The sequence below is a fragment of the Oncorhynchus gorbuscha genome, linkage group LG03 (assembly GCF_021184085.1).
Source record: "Oncorhynchus gorbuscha isolate QuinsamMale2020 ecotype Even-year linkage group LG03, OgorEven_v1.0, whole genome shotgun sequence".
Classification (NCBI taxonomy): domain Eukaryota; kingdom Metazoa; phylum Chordata; class Actinopteri; order Salmoniformes; family Salmonidae; genus Oncorhynchus; species Oncorhynchus gorbuscha.
This window is the reverse complement of record NC_060175.1, coordinates 20,682,524-20,704,359: the sequence shown is the minus strand read 5'-3', so window position 1 is coordinate 20,704,359 and position 21,836 is coordinate 20,682,524. Positions and strand designations below refer to the sequence as shown.

Sequence of the window (21,836 nt, the reverse complement as noted above, 5' to 3'; positions counted from 1 at the left end):
TGGAGCTAAAGCCTAGGAATTAGCTCAGGGAGGTTTGGAGCTGTGACTCACATGGGATGATCTGGAGAACTCGGTTCTTCTTCATGTTAGCTGGCAGGTTGCCTGTTCTCATCTTGTCGTTCTGGATCTTGATGGAAGTCAGCTTCTGTGTGGGGAGACAAAACCACTGGCTTGGCTCTCACACTCAGGGGAAAAAACACAACTCACAATTTAGCTCTCAGAGTGCTACTTCAATGGTTTAGATCTGGGTCATATTCATTGGTCAACACCAAAGCAAAACATGTTGCAAGGAAAACAAAAACAAGCATTTTCAGGTAGTCCCTCCCTTTTTCAATTTCAATGTATCAATTTCTTCCGCTAAATAAATATGATCCAGAGTCAAACGGACAGGCTGTCCAACATTTAAGCGTAGCTGAAGTGAGCTTGCTTAAGCTTTGTACTTTTGGGACTATTCCATTAGTTCCATTGTACCAGGCAAACTAAATCACCTTGAACTCCGCTTCCATGCCCCCACAGCCGGCGGCGGAGGGGGCGTAGAGCTTGGCCAGGTGGGACTCCAGGGAGGTCACCTCCAGCTCGGTGTCCCCATACAGATAGTGCTCCAGCATGGCCTGGAAGATGAACACGTACTGCATCTGTGGAGAGGGAGGGGGAATAGAGAGAGGGTGGAGAAGAGATAAAGAGAGAGGGGTAGGAGAGAGAGGGGGTGAGAGAGAAAGGGGGGGGGGTAGGGGGGATAGAGAGTGGGTGAAAGAGAAATCGCTAAGACTTTTAGTGCACTTGTGATGCCCATATCATACATCCAGAAGAGGAGTCAGATGACAACACAACATAAATGGGAAATAACCACATACCCTGAACACTGCCAGCATTGAGATTTTAATGGAAACCTGTTCATATAGTATATTGATATGAGTGTGTGATCTATTTCAGGTCAAGGTAATGTGGTCTTAGTCAGGTCAGGGTAATAATGTTATGTGATCTTGTTGTGATCTTGTGTTAGTCAGGGTTATAATGTTATGCGATTTTGTTGCAGTCTGAGTACTTTGTGGTCTTGTGTTGGTCAGGGTACTAATGAGTAATCGTTTGGGTCAAGGGTAAAAATGTGTACTGGTTTGAGTCAGGGTACTAATGAATACTGGTTTGGGTCAGGATAATAATGAGTACTGGTTTGGTTCAGGATAATAATGAGTACTGGTTTGGGTCAGGGTACTAATGAGTACTGGTTTGGGTCAGGATAATAATGAGTACTGGTTTGGGTCAGGGTAATAATGAGTACTGGTTTGGGTCAGGGTAATAATGAGTACTGGTTTGGGTCAGGATCATAATGAGTTCTGGTTTGGGTCAGGGTAATAATGAGTACTGGTGTGGGTCAGGGTAATAATGAGTACTGGTTTGAGTCAGGATACTAATGAATATTGGTTTGGGTCAGGGTAATAATGAGTACTGGTTTGGGTCAGGGTAATAATGAGTTCTGGTTTGGGTCAGGGTAATAATGAGTATTGGTGTGGGTCATGATAATAATGAGTACTGGTTTGGGTCATGATAATAATGAGTACTGGTTTGGGTCAGGGTAACAATGAGTACTGGTGTGGGTCAGGTTAATAATGAGTACTGGTTTGGGTCAGGGTAATAATGAGTACTGATTTGAGTCAGGGTAAAAATGTGTACTGGTTTGAGTCAGGGTACTAATGAATACTGGTTTGGGTCAGGATAATAATGAGTACTGGTTTGGGTCAGGATAATAATGAGTACTGGTTTGGGTCAGGGTACTAATGAGTACTGGTTTGGGTCAGGATAATAATGAGTACTGGTTTGGGTCAGGGTAATAATGAGTACTGGTGTGGGTCAGGGTAATAATGAGTACTGGTTTGAGTCAGGGTAAAAATGTGTACTGGTTTGAGTCAGGGTACTAATGAATACTGGTTTGGGTCAGGATAATAATGAGTACTGGTTTGGGTCAGGATAATAATGAGTACTGGTTTGGGTCAGGGTACTAATGAGTACTGGTTTGGGTCAGGGAAATAATGAGTACTGATTTGAGTCAGGGTAAAAATGTGTACTGGTTTGGGCAATGATAATAATGAGTACTGGTTTGGGTCAGGGTAACAATGAGTACTGGTGTGGGTCAGGTTAATAATGAGTACTGGTTTGGGTCAGGGTAATAATGTTATGTGATCTTGTTGTGATCTTGTGTTAGTCAGGGTTATAATGTTAATTTTGTTGCAGTCTGAGTACTGGTCTTGTGTTGGTCAGGGTACTAATGAGTAATCGTTTGGGTCAAGGGTAAAAATGTGTACTGGTTTGAGTCAGGGTACTAATGAATACTGGTTTGGGTCAGGATAATAATGAGTACTGGTTTGGTTCAGGATAATAATGAGTACTGGTTTGGGTCAGGGTACTAATGAGTACTGGTTTGGGTCAGGATAATAATGAGTACTGGTTTGGGTCAGGGTAATAATGAGTACTGGTTTGGGTCAGGGTAATAATGAGTTCTGGTTTGGGTCAGGGTAATAATGAGTATTGGTGTGGGTCATGATAATAATGAGTACTGGTTTGGGTCATGATAATAATGAGTACTGGTTTGGGTCAGGGTAACAATGAGTACTGGTGTGGGTCAGGTTAATAATGAGTACTGGTTTGGGTCAGGGTAATAATGAGTACTGATTTGAGTCAGGGTAAAAATGTGTACTGGTTTGAGTCAGGGTACTAATGAATACTGGTTTGGGTCAGGATAATAATGAGTACTGGTTTGGGTCAGGATAATAATGAGTACTGGTTTGGGTCAGGGTACTAATGAGTACTGGTTTGGGTCAGGATAATAATGAGTACTGGTTTGGGTCAGGGTAATAATGAGTACTGGTTTGGGTCAGGGTAATAATGAGTACTGGTTTGGGTCAGGATCATAATGAGTTCTGGTTTGGGTCAGGGTAATAATGAGTATTGGTGTGGGTCAGGGTAATAATGAGTACTGGTTTGGGTCAGGGTAATAATGAGTACTGGTTTGGGTCATGACAATAATGATTACTGGTTTGGGTCAGGGTAATAATGAGTACTGGTTTGGGTCATGATAATAATGAGTACTGGTTTGGGCAATGATAATAATGAGTACTGGTTTGGGTCAGGGTAACAATGAGTACTGGTGTGGGTCAGGTTAATAATGAGTACTGGTTTGGGTCAGGGTAATAATGAGTACTGGTTTTGGTCATGATAATAATGAGTACTGGTTTGGGTCAGGGTAACAATGAGTACTGGTGTGGGTCAGGTTAATAATGAGTACTGGTTTGGGTCAGGGTAATAATGAGTACTGGTTTGGGTCAGGGTAATAATGAGTACTGGTTTGGGTCAGGGTAATAATGAGTACTGGTTTGGGTCAGGGTAATAATGAGTACTGGTTTGGGTCAGGGTAATAATGAGTACTGGTTTGGGTCAGAGTAACGTTGTGGTTAGTGCTTGTTGCGGTCAGTTCAACTTACGTCTGTCTGGACCATTTGGCAGCGCTGGGCTCTGATACGTGTGACAAAGCCAAAGACGTCCACCTTTCTCTCGGTGTTCATCATGTCCAACATGGCATCTATCACTATGAAGGTACCTGTCCTCCCCACCCCCGCACTGACACACAGACAGAGAGGGAGAGACAGACAGGCAGACGGAGAGAGAGAGAGAGAGTCAGAAAAGAGCACGCACATAAAGATAGTATGTGGTATGTGACTAAACCTAGGGCATGTTAGCCCACCAAGCTTAAGCCTAGGCATTAGCTTGGCATCTAAGCGTCACAGAACCACCTACATCAATAACACACTCACCTGCAGTGGACCACGATGGGGCCAGCGTACTGGGGGTTGCAGGTTTTGACCTTCTTGAGGAACTTGAGCATGCCGATGGGCGTGAAGGGGACGCCAAAGTCTGGCCAGCTGGTGAAGTGGAACTGGGTCACCAGCCGCTGAGGCTTCTTACCCCCCACATCCCCCACCTAGAGAGAGCGAGAGGTAGAGAAGGAGGGGTGTAGATGTAGAGACAGAGACACCATTAGTTTAACTGTTTTGGAGCATTTTTCAAGACTAATGTTATCTTCAAATTATTTATTTTTTTACATTTTCACATGAGCTTTGCCATCAGTGTACCTGCTTGGTGTACATACATATCACATGGGTTTGATAGATAGTGTTGTGAGAGGAGAAAACAAAACAAGAAAAAGAGAGGGGAAAGAGAACAGTCCCAGAGGAGAAAGAGGTGAGAAGACAAGTCCAGAGAAGACAGGAGAAGGAGAGAGGAAAAGGGAAGAGCATGGTACCTGTTGGATGCAGAACTTGCGGATGGTGTAGTCCACCAGCACCATCATGTCCTCCACAGAGACCCGGATGTTGCCGTAGGTCCAGCAGCCCTGGTCTGGCCAGTACTGGGCACACTTACACTGAGACACACAGAGAGATTGCCGCTGTATGGATTTCTTTCAAATGAAAAGAAACAAACACTCATAGTCGTACATTCATATGCCTTTTCACATTGCAAATTTGACATGCTTAACATACCCAATCTTCGTCATATAGCAACTACTATGAAAGACCTAGTAAAGGTCTGTTCAGAAGGGTGGAACATTACACAACAGTTCCAATAGATGTTGTACTGTGAAGAACATATTTTAAATGCATTTAATGTTGAGTAGGCAGTTGTGTCAATGGTTTTAATGAACTTTCTATCTGCAAAATTCTGAACCTTCCACCTTCCTGAACAGACCTGTTGTCACCCCTCCCCCGCTCTTCCCTCCTTCTCCCCTACCTCTTTTCTTTCCTTCAGGTTGGTCACCATGACAATGGTGGCTGTGTTCTGTTCCCAGATCATTCTCCAGAAGTCGTTCACCGTCTCCTCCTTTGGCCCTGAGAGAGGGAGACAGAAGATATTATAATCCACTGTTTATTATCATCATTGATGTAATAAGTTCCTATATGTTTGCACAGGCAATGATATATGTGGTAATATTAACATGGCAATCACCACATTAGCCGATCCCAGTGGCTAGAGTAGCCTCTTTACCTTGAGCTGCAATGAACTTGTTCTTCTCTTGGTAACCCTGTGAACAAGAGGAAGGCAGAAGAGGAAGAGTGTGAGAAAAATGTTTGATCGTTGAATAGGTGTAATGACTGTGTATGTAATGTTAGGTAATGTTCTGATGTATCATCGATGTTTAATGACCAGGTCTTGCATTGTTAGGTAATGTTCTGCTGTATCATCGTTGTTTAATGACCTTGTCTTGCATTGTTAGGTAATGTTCTGATGTATCATCAATGTTTAATGACCGTGTCTTGCATTGTTAGGTAATGTTCTGCTGTATCATGGATGTTTAATGATCTTGTCTTGCATTGTTAGGTAATGTTCTGATGTATCATCGATGTTTAATGACCTTGTCTTGCATTGTTAGGTAATGTTCTGCTGTATCATGGATGTTTAATGATCTTGTCTTGCATTGTTAGGTAATGTTCTGATGTATCATCAATGTTTAATGACCGTGTCTTGCATTGTTAGGTAATGTTCTGCTGTATCATGGATGTTTAATGATCTTGTCTTGCATTGTTAGGTAATGTTCTGATGTATCATCGATGTTTAATGACCTTGTCTTGCATTGTTAGGTAATGTTCTGATGTATCATCAATGTTTAATGACCGTGTCTTGCATTGTTAGGTAATGTTCTGCTGTATCATGGATGTTTAATGATCTTGTCTTGCATTGTTAGGTAATGTTCTGATGTATCATCGATGTTTAATGACCTTGTCTTGCATTGTTAGGTAATGTTCTGCTGTATCATGGATGTTTAATGATCTTGTCTTGCATTGTTAGGTAATGTTCTGATGTATCATCGATGTTTAATGACCTTGTCTTGCATTGTTAGGTAATGTTCTGCTGTATCATGGATGTTTAATGATCTTGTCTTGCATTGTTAGGTAATGTTCTGATGTATCATCAATGTTTAATGACCGTGTCTTGCATTGTTAGGTAATGTTCTGCTGTATCATGGATGTTTAATGATCTTGTCTTGCATTGTTAGGTAATGTTCTGATGTATCATCGATGTTTAATGACCTTGTCTTGCATTGTTAGGTAATGTTCTGATGTATCATCAATGTTTAATGACCGTGTCTTGCATTGTTAGGTAATGTTCTGCTGTATCATGGATGTTTAATGATCTTGTCTTGCATTGTTAGGTAATGTTCTGATGTATCATCGATGTTTAATGACCTTGTCTTGCATTGTTAGGTAATGTTCTGCTGTATCATGGATGTTTAATGATCTTGTCTTGCATTGTTAGGTAATGTTCTGATGTATCATCGATGTTTAATGACCAGGTCTTGCATTGTTAGGTAATGTTCTGCTGTATCATGGATGTTTAATGATCTTGTCTTGCATTGTTAGGTAATGTTCTGCTGTATCATGGATGTTTAATGACCTTGTCTTGCATTGTTAGGTAATGTTCTGCTGTATCATGGATGTTTAATGACCTTGTCTTGCATTGTTAGGTAATGTTCTGCTGTATCATCGATGTTTAATGACCTTGTCTTGCATTGTTAGGTAATGTTCTGATGTATCATCGATGTTTAATGACCTTGTCTTGCATTGTTAGGTAATGTTCTGCTGTATCATGGATGTTTAATGATCTTGTCTTGCATTGTTAGGTAATGTTCTGATGTATCATCGATGTTTAATGACCTTGTCTTGCATTGTTAGGTAATGTTCTGCTGTATCATGGATGTTTAATGATCTTGTCTTGCATTGTTAGGTAATGTTCTGCTGTATCATCAATGTTTAATGACCGTGTCTTGCATTGTTAGGTAATGTTCTGATGTATCATCAATGTTTAATGACCAGGTCTTGCATTGTTAGGTAATGTTCTGCTGTATCATCGATGTTTAATGACCTTGTCTTGCATTGTTAGGTAATGTTCTGATGTATCATCAATGTTTAATGACCTTGCCTTGCATTGTTAGGTAATGTTCTGCTGAATCATCGATGTTTAATGACCTTGTCTTGCATTGTTAGGTAATGTTCTGATGTATCATCAATGTTTAATGACCTTGTCTTGCATTGTTAGGTAATGTTCTGATGTATCATCAATGTTTAATGACCTTGTCTTGCATTGTTAGGTAATGTTCTGCTGTATCATCAATGTTTAATGACCTTGTCTTGCATTGTTAGGTAATGTTCTGCTGTATCATCGATGTTTAATGACCGTGTCTTGCATTGTTAGGTAATGTTCTGCTGTATCATCGATGTTACTCTACTTTTTGATGTATTGATGTTGTTTCCTGCGTTCTACAAATGAATCATTTTATTTTGTAAAAAAAGAGAGAAAGAACAAAGGAGAGAGAGGGACGGAGAGCGAGAGTGATGAAAAAGACTATTCTAAGGCAACCTTTTATTTATTTATTTTACCAGGAAGTTCAATTAAGGTCAAAAGACCTCTTTCAGAAGGGAGACCTGGCCAAGGAGTAGCTAAAAAAACAACAATTCAGAGCCTGTCATTGATGCCAATGGCTTGTGGCGTCACTCACATTGATGAAGGATGCGTTAATGAAGTCGGAGTCTGGAACTCCCTCTAGTGATGACAAATGCACCCTGGAGTGATCATCTGAAACACAACAGAACCTTGATTAACTGGATGGCCAGCCTGTTTTAAAGGAGCTACATGTAACATTTACACTACCGTTCAAAAGTTTGGGGTCACTTAGAAATGTCCTTGTTTAAAAAAAAAAGAAAAGCACATTTTTTGTCCATTAAAATAACATCAAATTGATCAGAAATACAGTGTAGACATTACTAATGTCCATTAGAAGCCCATTATCAGCAACCGTCACTCCTGTGTTCCAATGGCACGTTGTGTTAGCTAATCCAAGTTTATAATTAAAAAAAGGCTAATTGATCAATAGAAAACCCTTTAGCAATTATGTTAGCTTAGCTGAAAACTGTTGTTCTGATTAAAGAAGAAATAAAACTGGCCTTCTTTAGACTAGTTGAGTATCTGGAGCATCAGCATTTATGGGTTCGATTACAGGCTCAAAATGGACAGAAACAAATAACTTTCTTCTGAAAGTATTACGTCTTTGCAAATGGTAAGAAGCCACCATGAGATGTTAGGCATTATTAAGCAGTGTGTTAAAAAAATAATTATGGCTAAAATATTAAATGTAGCTCATTTAAAGTCTGTTCCAGGAAGAGTAGTATGACAGACTAGTGCCCGATTCAGACTATTGGGCCGAACTGATCCAAGCTATACTGTTACACATCCGCCATAGATGCTGGAACAGTGCTGGAAAGGAAACAAGCCAGCACAGTACGTTCCCAAAGGTTGAATCAGGCTTTAGCGCCATGTTGAGGACTCACATGGCAGGATGTTGACGTAGCGGTTTTTGTCCTTGTTCTCCTCTTTAGAGGCCGCGTCGCACGACGCCTGAATGGGACACACCGGCAGCGCCTGGACACAGAGCGCATTAGACACACAGACAGGTAACAGTGACATTAGCTGAATTCCCAGTGATGCGTTTCTATGGGTGATATTCTTATTCCCAAAACCAGCCCTGCTGGACACGAAAATAAAGCAAACAAGGGAAGAACGGGAAAGGGAATTAGGAAGTATTGGAACACAGCCATTGGCTCTGTGTAAGTTAGTACCTCTCCAATCTGAGTCAGTAGCTAGAATCCCAAACATAGAGGGTTCTAGTTGCAAGTACAATCTGCCCATTGTCCTGATATGGCCCATAGACAACTAAAATGTGTGTGTATAAATGTAAATGTGTGAGTACGTGTGAGAGTATGAGAATATATATATGTGTGTATGTGCATGCGTGCGTGCATAAGGACTTCATACGTTGAACTCCTCCCGGAAGAGCTTGTTGTCGTCAGCCATGCGACGATTCATCTCCTCCTCCAGCTTGTCGACAACAAGGGGAGGGTACTTCCTGTTGGTGCTGGGTGAACGGGCCAATAGTGGCACACTCTGGAGCTCTGCGAGCAGGAAGCAGGAAGGGAGGGAAGAGGGAGAGGAAAGAGAGGAGGGAAGGAATGGGAGGAGAAAAATGGGTTGATGGGTTCCACAGGAGATAGACATGGGTTCCACAGGAGATAGACAGAGATAGAAAGATAGACATAAACCCATTGTTGTGACACTGCCAACAATAAATTATACAAATACAATTAATTATATACACTATACATACTATTTCAATCATTTTTACAGTAAAATACAATAACAAAAACCTGTTGTAAGAGCCAGATAGTGACACATTCACCAACCAATGATTATAAACTAAATCAATACACCGTAGAAAAATATATTATATATTACATGTCCTAAACATTACATTCCAATCTGCACACGCAATGTCTCCAAACAGACTGTCTGTTCTGTAACAAAAACCCACAAGGGGGCGCTGTAAACCAATCCAACACTGCTACTGAACCACAAGTGGAACAACATCATAGGCCGAGAACCAGTAAATGACTACAAAACCAATGTGATCTTATCCAAACAGAGAACAATGCAGAAAGTTGGCTATGATATAGATTACAAGTCCCTGTAAGTGTGCTACCACAGGCAAAACGTGTGTTCACACAACTACAGTGATTTTACCTGTATCGTCTGATCTACCGTTGGTCAGCCTGAAGGAGTTGGAATGGCTGCCGGCCTGCTTGTACTTCTTAAACCTGTCAATCACACGACATGCATGAATAGATATATCCAGAATGACACACACTGCCATTGCCATGGTAACTTCTGTAACACTTAGTTCATCAATAGTCCTCAATAGGGTGTGAGTGAGTGTATGAAAGGTGACAAGAAAGCCATTTCCTGCTCTGCCCTTTAAAAACGGTAATGAATTGTGTGAGTAGGTTTGTGTGTACAAGACAGTTAGCGTTTTACGTGGGTCTCATGTCTCAATATTGTAATGCTCTACACACTTTTCTTTTCAGTTTAAATATGCCAGGCTGAGATGAGGCTGAAGACACTTCTGTCAGGCAGAAAACCAGGGATGTATTCATTATGGCGCACCATAGCAAAACATAGTACTTGTTTCTTTTTGGACAAAACAAGCATTTTTTATTGGACAAGTTCAGGGAGCCCTCCTGGTGTCAGTCCGTTTTTTCTCTTTGGTGCCTCATGAACAGGACCCAGGGGCGTGTCCCCCTAAAGCTTCGTAGCTAATGTGGCACTATTTTCACCCTGACGTAGAGTATAGACCCAGGCCCCTTGCAGAACAGCAAAAGGCTTAATTTTAAGAACTTTGCTCGCTTCAAACGAAGAAGATGGATTGTCAAACATAAGATTTAACCATTCTGATTCTCTCACTGCTGTGGGGCATGGTCGTCATTTTAGCCACAAAGCTTTCAGGGAACCCACCCCATGGTTGTGTTCACACCCATCAGGGAGACAACATTTGAAAAGGACAGGTACAAGCTGAACTCAGCCAAGGTACTAGCTGAACTCAGCCAAGGTACTAGCTGAACTCAGCCAAGGTACTAGCTGAACTCAGCCAAGGTACTAGCTGAACTCAGCCAAGGTACCAGCTGAACTCAGCCAAGGTACTAGCTGAACTCAGCCAAGGTACTAGCTGAACTCAGCCAAGGTACTAGCTGAACTCAGCCAAGGTACTAGCTGAACTCAGCCAAGGTACCAGCTGAACTCAGCCAAGGTACTAGCTGAACTCAGCCAAGGTACTAGCTGAACTCAGCCAAGGTACTAGCTGAACTCAGCCAAGGTACTAGCTGAACTCAGCCAAGGTACCAGCTGAACTCAGCCAAGGTACCAGCTGAACTCAGCCAAGGTACCAGCTGAACTCAGCCAAGGTACTAGCTGAACTCAGCCAAGGTACTAGCTGAACTCAGCCAAGGTACTAGCTGAACTCAGCCAAGGTACTAGCTGAACTCAGCCAAGGTACCAGCTGAACTCAGCCAAGGTACTAGCTGAACTCAGCCAAGGTACTAGCTGAACTCAGCCAAGGTACTAGCTGAACTCAGCCAAGGTACCAGCTGAACTCAGCCAAGGTACTAGCTGAACTCTCACTCACTTTGTTGAAAATTGTTTTGTTACCGTGTGCTCTAATGAACAGGAACCAGGTGAGCAGTATGGGTCCGAGTTAGCGGTGTGGGTCAGGGTTAGCGGTGTGGGTCAGGGTTAGCGGCGTGGGTGGTTTTTACCTGAGTGAGTGACTGACCTGAGCATGTAGAGGATGATGATGATGAAGACAATGACGAGCAGGGACGACAGAGCCACCATCACCGCAATGATGGGTGTGTCATCTGAGAGAGACAGGAGAGAGATAATTCACAACATATTTTAAAAGTGTATCTATCCATTGTACAATGACTACTTGTCTTACGTTGGTCACATTACAAGAGTCAACACACAAACACACGACAGGCTGGGAGCAGCAGAGGGTCAGCCTCAGAGCAGCGCCCCTGGAGCACATTGCCTCGCACAAGGGCACAACGGTAGTAGGTGGCGGCCGGGCACAAGAGACACCAGAAACCCCCTGGTTGCCAGTTCACTAGCCTACATTTTCATGTCAGCACTGGGATTCCCTTTGGCAAGGCAACTTCTTTCATTCCCAATACCTACAAAAGCAAGATGGTGAAGGTGGCTGGTGTGGTAATATTTGGTTTGCTCTCTAAGAAAAATAACCGTGCTGAGCGTACACGTGGACACTGTCCTTGAGAGTGTAGATACATCACTATTTAATTGGCAGGCAGAGTAAACCTTTCACATGATAGGCTACAAAACAGGAGGCTGGCGTCAGGCTTGTGTTCAAACTGTATTTGACTGATTTGACAATTGGTTGAGCCTGTCTGGAGTGACAAATTGGGTTTGGGTTGGCACTTTGCGCTAAGTCAGCTTGATCAAGTGCACAAATTAAGTATTTGAAAAGAAAAACAATTATATTTAATATGGTTAATGGTAAACATGTTAGACAGGCTATATGCAACTCTGGCTGCTTTGTGACTTCTACACTGATTACAGGAGCTCCTAACTAAGGACATCATGGTGACAGTTAAACTGGACAGCTTCGTTATGTCTTACGTAACATTTTCATCACAGTGACATGAGAGGTCCTTAACCGTCATTACAGAGACGTCATTAACCGTTGTTATAGAGACGTCATTAAACGTCGTTATAGAGACGTCATTAACCGTCGTTATAGAGACGTCATTAACCGTTGTTATAGAGACGTCATTAACCGTCGTTATAGAGACGTCATTAACCGTCGTTATAGAGACGTCATTAACCGTCGTCATTAACCGTCTTTATAGAGACGTCATTAACCGTCGTTATAGAGACGTCATTAACCGTCGTTATAGAGACCTCATTAACCGTCGTTATAGAGACCTCATTAACCGTCGTTACAGAGACGTCATTAACCGTCGTTATAGAGACGTCATTAACCGTCGTTATAGAGACGTCATTAACCGTCGTTATAGAGACGTCATTAAACGTCGTTATAGAGACGTCATTAACCGTCGTTACAGAGACGTCATTAACCGTCGTTATAGAGACGTCATTAACCGTCGTTATAGAGACGTCATTAACCGTCGTCATTAACCGTCGTTATAGAGACGTCATTAACCATCGTTATAGAGACGTCATTAAACGTCGTTATAGAGACGTCATTAACCGTCGTTATAGAGACGTCATTAACCGTCGTTATAGAGACGTCATTAACCGTTGTTATAGAGATGTCATTAACCGTCGTTATAGAGACGTCATTAAACGTCGTTATAGAGACGTCATTAACCGTCGTTATAGAGACGTCATTAAACGTCGTTATAGAGACGTCATTAACCTTCGTTATAGAGACGTCATCATTAACCATCGTTACAGAGACGTCATTAACCTTCGTTATAGAGACGTCATCATTAACCGTCGTTACAGAGACGTCATTAACCGTCGTTACAGAGACGTCCTTAACCGTCGTTATAGAGACGTTATTAACCGCCGTTAGAGAGACGTCATTAACCGTTGTTACAGTGACTTCATTAACCGTTGTTATAGAGACGTCATTAACCGTTGTTACAGTGACTTCATTAACCGTCGTTATAGAGACGTCATTAACCGTCGTTATAGAGACGTCATTAACCATCGTTATAGAGACGTCATTAACCGTTGTTACAGTGACTTCATTAACCGTCGTTATAGAGACGTCATTAACCGTTGTTACAGTGACTTCATTAACCGTCGTTAGAGAGACGTCATTAACCGTTGTTACAGTGACTTCATTAACCGTCGTTATAGAGACGTCATTAACCGTCGTTATAGAGACGTCATTAACCATCGTTATAGAGACGTCATTAACCGTCATTACAGACACGTCATTAACCGTCATTACAGACACGTCATTAACCGTCATTAACCGTCGCCTATCTTAATCTTTTCTTTGGCCAGTCTGAGACATGGCTTTTTCTTTGCAATTCTGCCTAGAAGGCCAACATCCCGGAGTCACCTCTTCACTGTTGAAGTTGAGACTAGTGTTTTGCAGGTTGGATAAAATCACCAGTAAGTGATAGTGATCCCAGTGGGAATCAAACCCAAAACCCTGGCATTGCTAGCACTAAGCCACTTTTACCAACTGAGCCACACGGGCCACATTTGATTTCATGTGGTTCAAACTGCCATCTTGGCTATTTCAGCTAATTGTTGTTCATTTTTCATTATTCTGTGGAATTTTCAGTGTTCTCTGAGGGACAATGTACACATTGAATGGTGCTGCACCACATTGTTAGGAAGATAATTGAAACTGAGAAGAGGGACTATTCGGTCCATTTAATTTCAATGTCTCATACCATGGGCATAGAGGATGGACAGAAACCACAGACAGAGGAGAGATACTGGAGGGCTTGAATACTGCGTGTGTTCGACGGGCCAGTTAAATTATTGGCACATCGCTACCACGACTGCTTATGACATCTGTCATGCTGTCATAAATTGTCAGCGCGGTTGCATGACCGCTTGGCATGCCATTGTAATGAGATATCAAAACCTCACACACAGTCTTACCGGTGTCGTCTTCTCCACCACCTGAGGAGGATAAAACAAGAGTCATTACTATCAAACCTAAAAAAAACATACAACAACCCCCTCCGCACTTAAATTCTCGACTTTCACTCTCACACATTCCTCTATCAATCAAATGTCAATCAAATGTAATTATAAAGCCCTTATTACATCAGCAGATGTCACAAAGTACTGCAACCAACATACAGTTAACACACAGACACACACCTGGAACAGTAGCACCGCTAGTGGCCGACGTGGCTTCCACCGTTGGTTTTGTGTCTGTGTTGGTGGTGGTGTCTGGTGACTGAGTCTCTGGAACAGAGGTCCCATTCTCCCCACCCCCCTACCTGACTGATTGTGGTTGGAGCAGGGGGTGGCTGCGGGGTGGAGTTCACGCCTGTGGGGATTTTGGGGGCTTCAGTTGGGCCAGGGGGTGGTGGAGGGGGGGACGGGTGCAGGGGTGGCACCACTGGGGCTTGCAGTCAATATGACACCATCCACGGTTGTGGTAGTTGTCATTGTTGTCGCGGCAACCTTCGGGGCTGTGGTTGTTTGAGGGGGAGGAGGTTGGGTGATGGTTGTTGTCAAGGGAACATTGGGGAGGGTGGTGGCAGGAGGGTCCTTGGATTTGGCAGTGGGGTCTGGACCTCCTAGGGATGAAAGGTAAGGTGTGAGAGAGGAGAGAGAAGAAAGACAGAGAGAGAGGAGCGAGAGAGAGCGAGATATTCAGTTTATTTAGGCTATTTCTGTTGAGTCAATTTGCAGCTTCATGAGAGGTGCAGTAAACAGTAGCGTTGAATATGTCAAATGGTGTCAGCGGTGGGATCCGGCTGTTCGGGTGATGATGTCATGTGGATCCTTCTTACCTGTGGGGGTGGGAGGTGGTACCTGGGCCGAGATGGAGACCCCGAGGGCCACACTGAGCAACAGGAGCAGGACACACACACCCATACTGCCCTGGGAGAATCGGGGCACATGCCTTATTACCCTTTCACAGTGCAAACAGATGATTGGATTATTAATCCAGATGTGTTGTAGTTGTAAATGGAGGCTAATCCTGGGTGATTACTTTTACAGTATAATCCAACTAAATGTAGGTACTTACAACATTTTTTTTTTTGGGGGGGTGGGGTATGGGGGGTGATATATATTTTTACAAGTGAATATAAAACTTCTTAAATGCATTTATTATCATGATTTGAGTGGAACAAGGAGTTGACCTCTTACCTTAAGAAGCGAAGTTGGCATCAATCATTCATTCGCACAGTGTGGTCCTGGATCCAAACAGAAAGGAAGACACTGTTAGAATCGCACACGGCTCTCGATAGTATCACTGATCTTTAATAAGCTTACGTATCGGCCTCGCGGCCTTCGTCAGAGCTTTTATGAATTTAAAAAAATTAGCACCCTTATGTAGACCTGGCCCCACCCACATCCGTTCCACGCATCGAAATGGGTTGGAGGCAAAGGAAAAATAAATTAGTGCTACCAAATATAACAATATGCATTTCATAAATATTAGAATAAAGTGTGTAAATAAGACATATTAAACACACCTGTAAAACCACAATGAGGACATAGACCTACCGAGCAAGTTATCATTAATCATTGGGTGCATTGCACGAAACACATCAGAGTGATCTCAAATGGGGGTATAATTCATGTTCAAATTCACAACATAACATACATAGGCATTTCAACCTTAAGACCTTTAGGAAATAATGTCTGGATGGTGAAAATCCCAAAACATTCTCTTTTACTCAGAGTATTATTAATATCACCTCCCCTGTCTGATATCTTAACTTTCTCTATGCCACAAAATCTAAAAAGGTAGAAATGTTATGCTTTAGGTCATTAAAATGTACTGCGACTGGATAATCACTGTCATTTCTCCAGATTTGAATTTTTATGTTCCCTGATTCTCTGTTTGAGAGAATGAGAGGTTTTACCTACACAGCACAGCCCACATGGACATAATATAATGTAAATAACATGGGTGGTGGAACACGTAATAATGTCATTTATTCGGAACCGTGTTCCTGTATGTGGGTGGCAGAAATATTCACACTTCATCATATTGTTCTACTGTGCGCATCCTCTGCCTTTTGAATTAGGGATGGTCAAGGTCAAATATTTTTCCCAGAAGGATTGACTGATCCCAAACTTGCTAGGTGTGATTTATCCCCAAAATATCTGACCATCTCCTCAGTTAAAAAAAAACAATACTGAATGCACTACATATTCTGCGGTTAGGTTATCAAACAATGCCTGCATAATTTATTTGATCTGCTTACTTAGCAGCAGCTTTTAAATAATGTGATTTACAGTTAGTTTAACACATACAAGCTCACAGAACGGGACCGCCGAGTGCTGAAGCACGTAAAAATCGTCTGTCCTGGGTTGCAACACTCACTACCGACTTCCGAACTGCCTCTGGAAGCAACATCAGCACAAGAACTGTTAGTCGGGAGCTTCATGAAATGTGTTTCTATGGCCGCGCAGCCGCACACATGCCTAAGATCACCAGTCGCAATGCTAAGAGTTGGCTGGAGTGGCATAAAGCTCGCCGCCATTAGACTCTGGAGCAGTGGAAATGGGTTCTCTGGAGTGATAAATCATGCTTCACCATCTGGCAGTCCGATGGACGAATCTGGGTTTGGCGGATGTCAGGAGAACGCTACCTGCCCGAATGCATAGTGCCAACTGAGAAGTTTGGTGGAGGAGGAATAATGGTCTGGGGCTGTTTTCCATGGTTCGGGCTAGACCCCTTAGTTCCAGTGAAGGGAAATCTTAATGCTACAGCATACAATGACATTCTAGACAATTCTGTGCTTCCAACTTTGTGGCAACAGTTTGATGAAGCCCCTTCCCTGCTTCAGCATGACAATGCCCCTGTGCACAAAGTGAGGTACATACAGAAATAGTTTGTTGGGATAGGTGTGGAAAAAGTTGACTGGCCTGCAGAGCCCTGACCTCAATCCTATGGAACACCTTTGGGATGAATAGGGACGCCGACTGCGAGCCAGTCCTAATAGCCCAACATCAGTGCCCGACAACACTAATGCTCGTGGCTGAATGGAAGCAAGTTCTCGCTGCTGTGTTCCAGCATCTAGTGGAAAGCTTTTCCAGGATAGTGGAGGCTGTTACAGCAGCAAAAGGGGACCAACTCCATATTAATTTTGGAATGAGATGTTCGACGAGCAGCACAAACTTATGCCATGTTGTGTATATATTTTAAATAGTCCATCAATAAATAAATATATTAAAAATATGTTTTTTTTTAGGCCATCTCGCCCAAACCTACTATGACCCATGCGGGCATCGAACCCACAACCCCATTTTTGCCAGCTCCGTGCTCCAACCAACTGAGCCATCAGATGTACATAGAAGCCCACCATTCTGTGTGCTAAATCCCCGTCACTCTCTCCCTCTTGTTCTGGATGTGTCTCGTATCCAGGTGGTGCACCGTAACATGAATAATAAACGACCACATAGTGGGACACGGTGAAGGAAACGTGTGCAAGATGGGACAAAGTTAACCTACTTTTGGAAATAATTCGAGAAGTTAGGGACTGCGAAGGACCCACAAGTTGGGATTGAGACAATTTTTTCAGATTTTGAATTTGGACATGGCAAAATTGCTTGTATTGTGTAATAGCTTTCTGCATTGACTGCAGTGGGGCTCACCTCAAACAACAATGAAGGGGATTCAGTTGAAATGTGTGTGTAGGGAAGGGCCTAGAGAGCGCCGGCATGGTGGGCTGACTGTCTGATGTTATCCCACCAGTCCACTGGGTGCGGTTTTACTGACTGAGCTGTGATAATCCCTGGCCTAATCCCATGGTTCTGACCCAGGAATAATCCAGTCCGTCTGGCTCTCTTTATTGCAATCTAGCCACACACACACGCACAGGGATGACTGCAGACAGACACACAAATCCTGGTTATCAGGAATTTGCTGCTAGAACCTCCAAATTGGGTGCAAAAAACAGCTACTGTGCCACTTCTATCTAGGGGGAAAGGCTGTGATTCTTACAGTTTAGACCAGTATTTCCCAGCCCTGGTCTTCAAGCAGTTGGACACTTCCAAATGGGGACCTGTTGGCCTACTCATCCTCTATCAAATGTATGATATTAAATGCCCACACCGGTAGAAATTCACTTTTTTGAGCTGAAAGACGACGGACAGAGCTTACCCATTATGTTGCACATCGACACAAGTCAATAAGTCATCATCAGTAAGTCAAAGTATGATATTTGGGCTTGAAGTGCCAAATCCGAATGTGTGACTTCGGATGAAACCATGAGTCTTAAATGTCTTTTCCTATGAGATGACGAGCACATTTATTTCAGCCTACGTTTTGTTTCAGGGTGGGTTTTATTTAAAATGGTACCAGCCACCAGCAAGGCAATGTTTATTAATCAGAAACACCTGCTGCAAATCTCTTCCTATTCGTGAGTCGTCTGAGCCAAACAGCTTTTCTCTGTAGCCTACACTTGGATTTCCACTAGATAAAAACAGCCACAAAGTCAAAATTGGCTATATCATACAAATTGAACAAAAATGAGCTTGTTGGTCTTAATTAAAAGGTTAGGGTAGGGCTAAGGCTAGCGGTGTGTTTAAGGTTAAGGTGACAGTAAGGTTTAAAATATGATTTTAAGAAGAGAAAATGTATTAATAGTTGCCCTTACAAAAAATATGACAGTTTTGAAATTGCAGTAAATGTGCAGTAACTGCAGTCGACTGCTATTTTGGACTATTTGCAGCATACTGCAGTTATACTGCACTCTGACTGCTATCTTTTTCGAATGGGAGGTTTTATGACTTTGCGGCACGCCTGGGCGGCAGGTAGCCTAGCGGTTAAGAGCGTTGGGCCAGTAACCAAAAGGTTGCTAGTTCGAATCCCTGACGACTAGGTGAATAATATGCCGATGTGCCCTTAACTTCTTATGGCTGCAGGGGCAGTATTGAGTAGCTTGGATGAAAGGTGCCCAGAGTAAACTGCCTGCTCCTCAGTCCCAGTTGCTAATATATGCATATTATTAGTTATCTTGGATGGAAAACACTCTGACGTTTCTAAAACTGTTCGAATGATGGCTGTAAATATAACAGAACTCATATGGCAGGCAAAAACCTGAGAAGAAATCCAAACAGGAAGTGGGAAGTCTGAGGTTGGTCGATTTTCAACCCAGCCCCTATTGAATACACAGTGTGATATTGGTTATTTTGCACTTCCTAAGGCTTCCACTAGATGTCAACCGTCTTACCGACTTAAAAAGATGAGAGGTCTGTAATTTTCATCATAGGTACACTTTAACTATGACAGACAAAATGAGAAGAAAAACAATCCAGAAAATCACATGGTAGGATTTTTAATGAATTTATTTGCAAATTATGGTGGAAAATAAGTATTTGGTCACCTACAAACTAGCAAGATTTCTGGCTCTCACAGACCTGTAACTTCTTCTTTAAGAGGCTCCTCTGTCCTCCACTCGTTACTTGTATTAATGGCACCTGTTTGAACTTGTTATCAGTATAAAAAGACACCTGTCCACAACCTCAAACAGTCACACTCCAAACTCCACTATGGCCAAGACCAAAGAGCTGTCAAAGGAAACCAGCAACAAAATTGTAGACCTGCACCAGGCTGGGAAGACTGAATCTGCAATAGGTAAGCAGCTTGGTTTGAAGAAATCAACTGTGGGAGCAATTATTAGGAAATGGAAGACATACAAGACCACTGATAATCTCCCCCGATCTGGGGCTCCACGCAAGATCTCACCCCGTGGGGTCAAAATGATCACAAGAACGGTGAGCAAAAATCCCAGAACCACACAGGGGGACCTAGTGAATGACCTGCAGAGAGCTGGGACCAAAGTAACAAAGCCTACCATCAGTAATACACTACGCCGCCAGGGACTCAAATCCTGCAGTGCCAGACGTGTCCCACTGCTTAAGCCAGTACATGTCCAGGCCCGTCTGAAGTTTACTAGAGAGCATTTGGATGATCCAGAAGAAGATTGGGAGAATGTCATATGGTCAGATCAAACCAAAATATAACTTTTTGGTAAAAACTCAACTTGTCGTGTTTGGAGGACAAAGAATGCTGAGTTGCATCTAAAGAACACCATACCTACTGTGAAGCATGGGGGTGGAAACATCATGCTTTGGGGCTGTTTTTCTGCAAAGGGACCAGGATGACTGATCCGTGTAAAGGAAAGAATGAATGGGGCCATGTATCATGAGATTTTGAGTGAAAACCTCCTTCCATCAGCAAGGGCATTGAAGATAAAACGTGACTGGGTCTTTCAGCATGACACTGATCCCAAACACACCGCCCGGGCAACAAAGGAGTGGCTTTGTAAGAAGCATTTCATGGTCCTGGAGTGGCCTAGCCAGTCTCCAGATCTCAACCCCATAGAAAATATTTGGAGGGAGTTGAAAGTACGTGTTGCCCAGCAACAGCCCCAAAACATCACTGCTCTAGAGGAGATCTGATCTGCATGGAGGAATGGGCCAAAATACCAGCAACGGTGTGTGAAAACCTTGTGAAGACTTACAGAAAACATTTGACCTCTGTTATATACCCTTTGTTGGCAATGACAAAGTGTTGAGATAAACTTTTGCTATTGACCAAATACTTATTTTCCACCATAATTTGCAAATAAATTCATAAACAATCCTACAATGTGATTTTCTGGATTTTTCCCCTCATTTTGTATGTCATAGTTGAAGTGTACCTATGATGAAAATTACAGGCCTCTCTCATCTTTTAAGTGGGAGAACTTGCACAATTGGTGGCTGACTAAATACTTTTTTGCCCCACTGTATGTATTGTGTAACATGAAGTCCTACAAGTGTCATCTGATGAAGATCAACAAAGGTCAGTGATTCATTTTCTCTATTTGTGCTTTTTGTGACTCCTTTCTTTGGCAGGAAAACTGGCAGAGTTTTGCTGTGGCTTGGCTCTGACCTAACATAATCGTTTGTGGTGCTTTCACTGTAAAGCCTATTTGAAATCAGACACTTTGGTGGGATTAACAACAAGATTACCTTTAAAATGGTATAAGATACATGTATGTTTGAGGAATCTTAATTCTGAGATTTCTGTTGTTTGAATTTGGCGCTCTGCACTTTCACTGGCTGTTGTCATATCAATCCCGTTAACGGGATTGCCTAGAAGTTTTAAGGAAGGCACTTAACCCTAACCGTTCCTAAAATGTAAACGTAAATGTTTGACTTTTGCCGTTTTCTATCCCTAAACGAGTACAGAGAATGAGGGTTCATCCCTGTGCTAAATTTAGAAGAGGTGTTTCTAAATTTAAATAGTGGCCTTGTGCATTGCGAGTGTTTCACTTGACTTTGCTCTTAAAGCAGACTAATCACTGCAGAGCTGAATCCAGGATAGAACTAAAAGGAAAACAACCAACATACCGACAGAGGCCTACACACTAAACACACTTAATATAGTAGATTATGCATTTCATACTAAAATTTTATTGAGCAAATTTCCTTCCTTCTTAAAATGGCGTTTCGCTTCATTTAAAAGTTGCCACAATAACTTAACGAGCAGAAACAAAGCATGGAAAGCCGACAAAAAATGTATCGCCTTTTATCTGCCTTTCTCCCTCCCAGGTAGACCATCTCTCTTGCTGATTCAGACTCCAGGAAAGTCGTAAAACAGCAAGAGCCCAGACCATTGCTTCCTTCCCCTGCAGTCTGTCTGCCTGCTAGTCCCCTAAACCCCTTGCTCATCCAAAACCAGCCTCTGACCCTTTAACCCTTCCTGTCGAATTCCCCAG

The 21,836-nt window shown here is 42.6% G+C and overlaps 1 protein-coding gene across 4 annotated transcripts in view; it reads right to left on the bottom strand.

Annotated features, from left to right (window-relative positions):
- Positions 1–21,836, bottom strand: part of LOC124027495 (receptor-type tyrosine-protein phosphatase alpha) — a 74,437-nt gene that overhangs the window by 8,143 nt on the left and 44,458 nt on the right. The window contains exons 2-17 of one of the 4 annotated variants that reach the window (XM_046339912.1): positions 15,262–15,308; positions 14,901–14,991; positions 14,260–14,684; positions 14,035–14,055; positions 11,201–11,285; positions 9,619–9,692; positions 8,857–8,993; positions 8,373–8,463; positions 7,544–7,620; positions 5,035–5,071; positions 4,780–4,877; positions 4,295–4,450; positions 3,807–3,973; positions 3,477–3,612; positions 489–635; positions 52–145 (exon numbers count right to left, since the gene is read on the bottom strand). In XM_046339912.1, the coding sequence (XP_046195868.1) occupies positions 52–145; positions 489–635; positions 3,477–3,612; positions 3,807–3,973; positions 4,295–4,450; positions 4,780–4,877; positions 5,035–5,071; positions 7,544–7,620; positions 8,373–8,463; positions 8,857–8,993; positions 9,619–9,692; positions 11,201–11,262 (1,276 nt within the window). In that variant the 5' untranslated portion in view covers positions 11,263–11,285; positions 14,035–14,055; positions 14,260–14,684; positions 14,901–14,991; positions 15,262–15,308. The remainder of the gene's footprint in view (positions 1–51; positions 146–488; positions 636–3,476; positions 3,613–3,806; positions 3,974–4,294; positions 4,451–4,779; positions 4,878–5,034; positions 5,072–7,543; positions 7,621–8,372; positions 8,464–8,856; positions 8,994–9,618; positions 9,693–11,200; positions 11,286–14,034; positions 14,056–14,259; positions 14,685–14,900; positions 14,992–15,261; positions 15,309–21,836) is intronic. The other 3 variants (XM_046339923.1, XM_046339927.1, XM_046339918.1) reach the window with 3 other exon arrangements.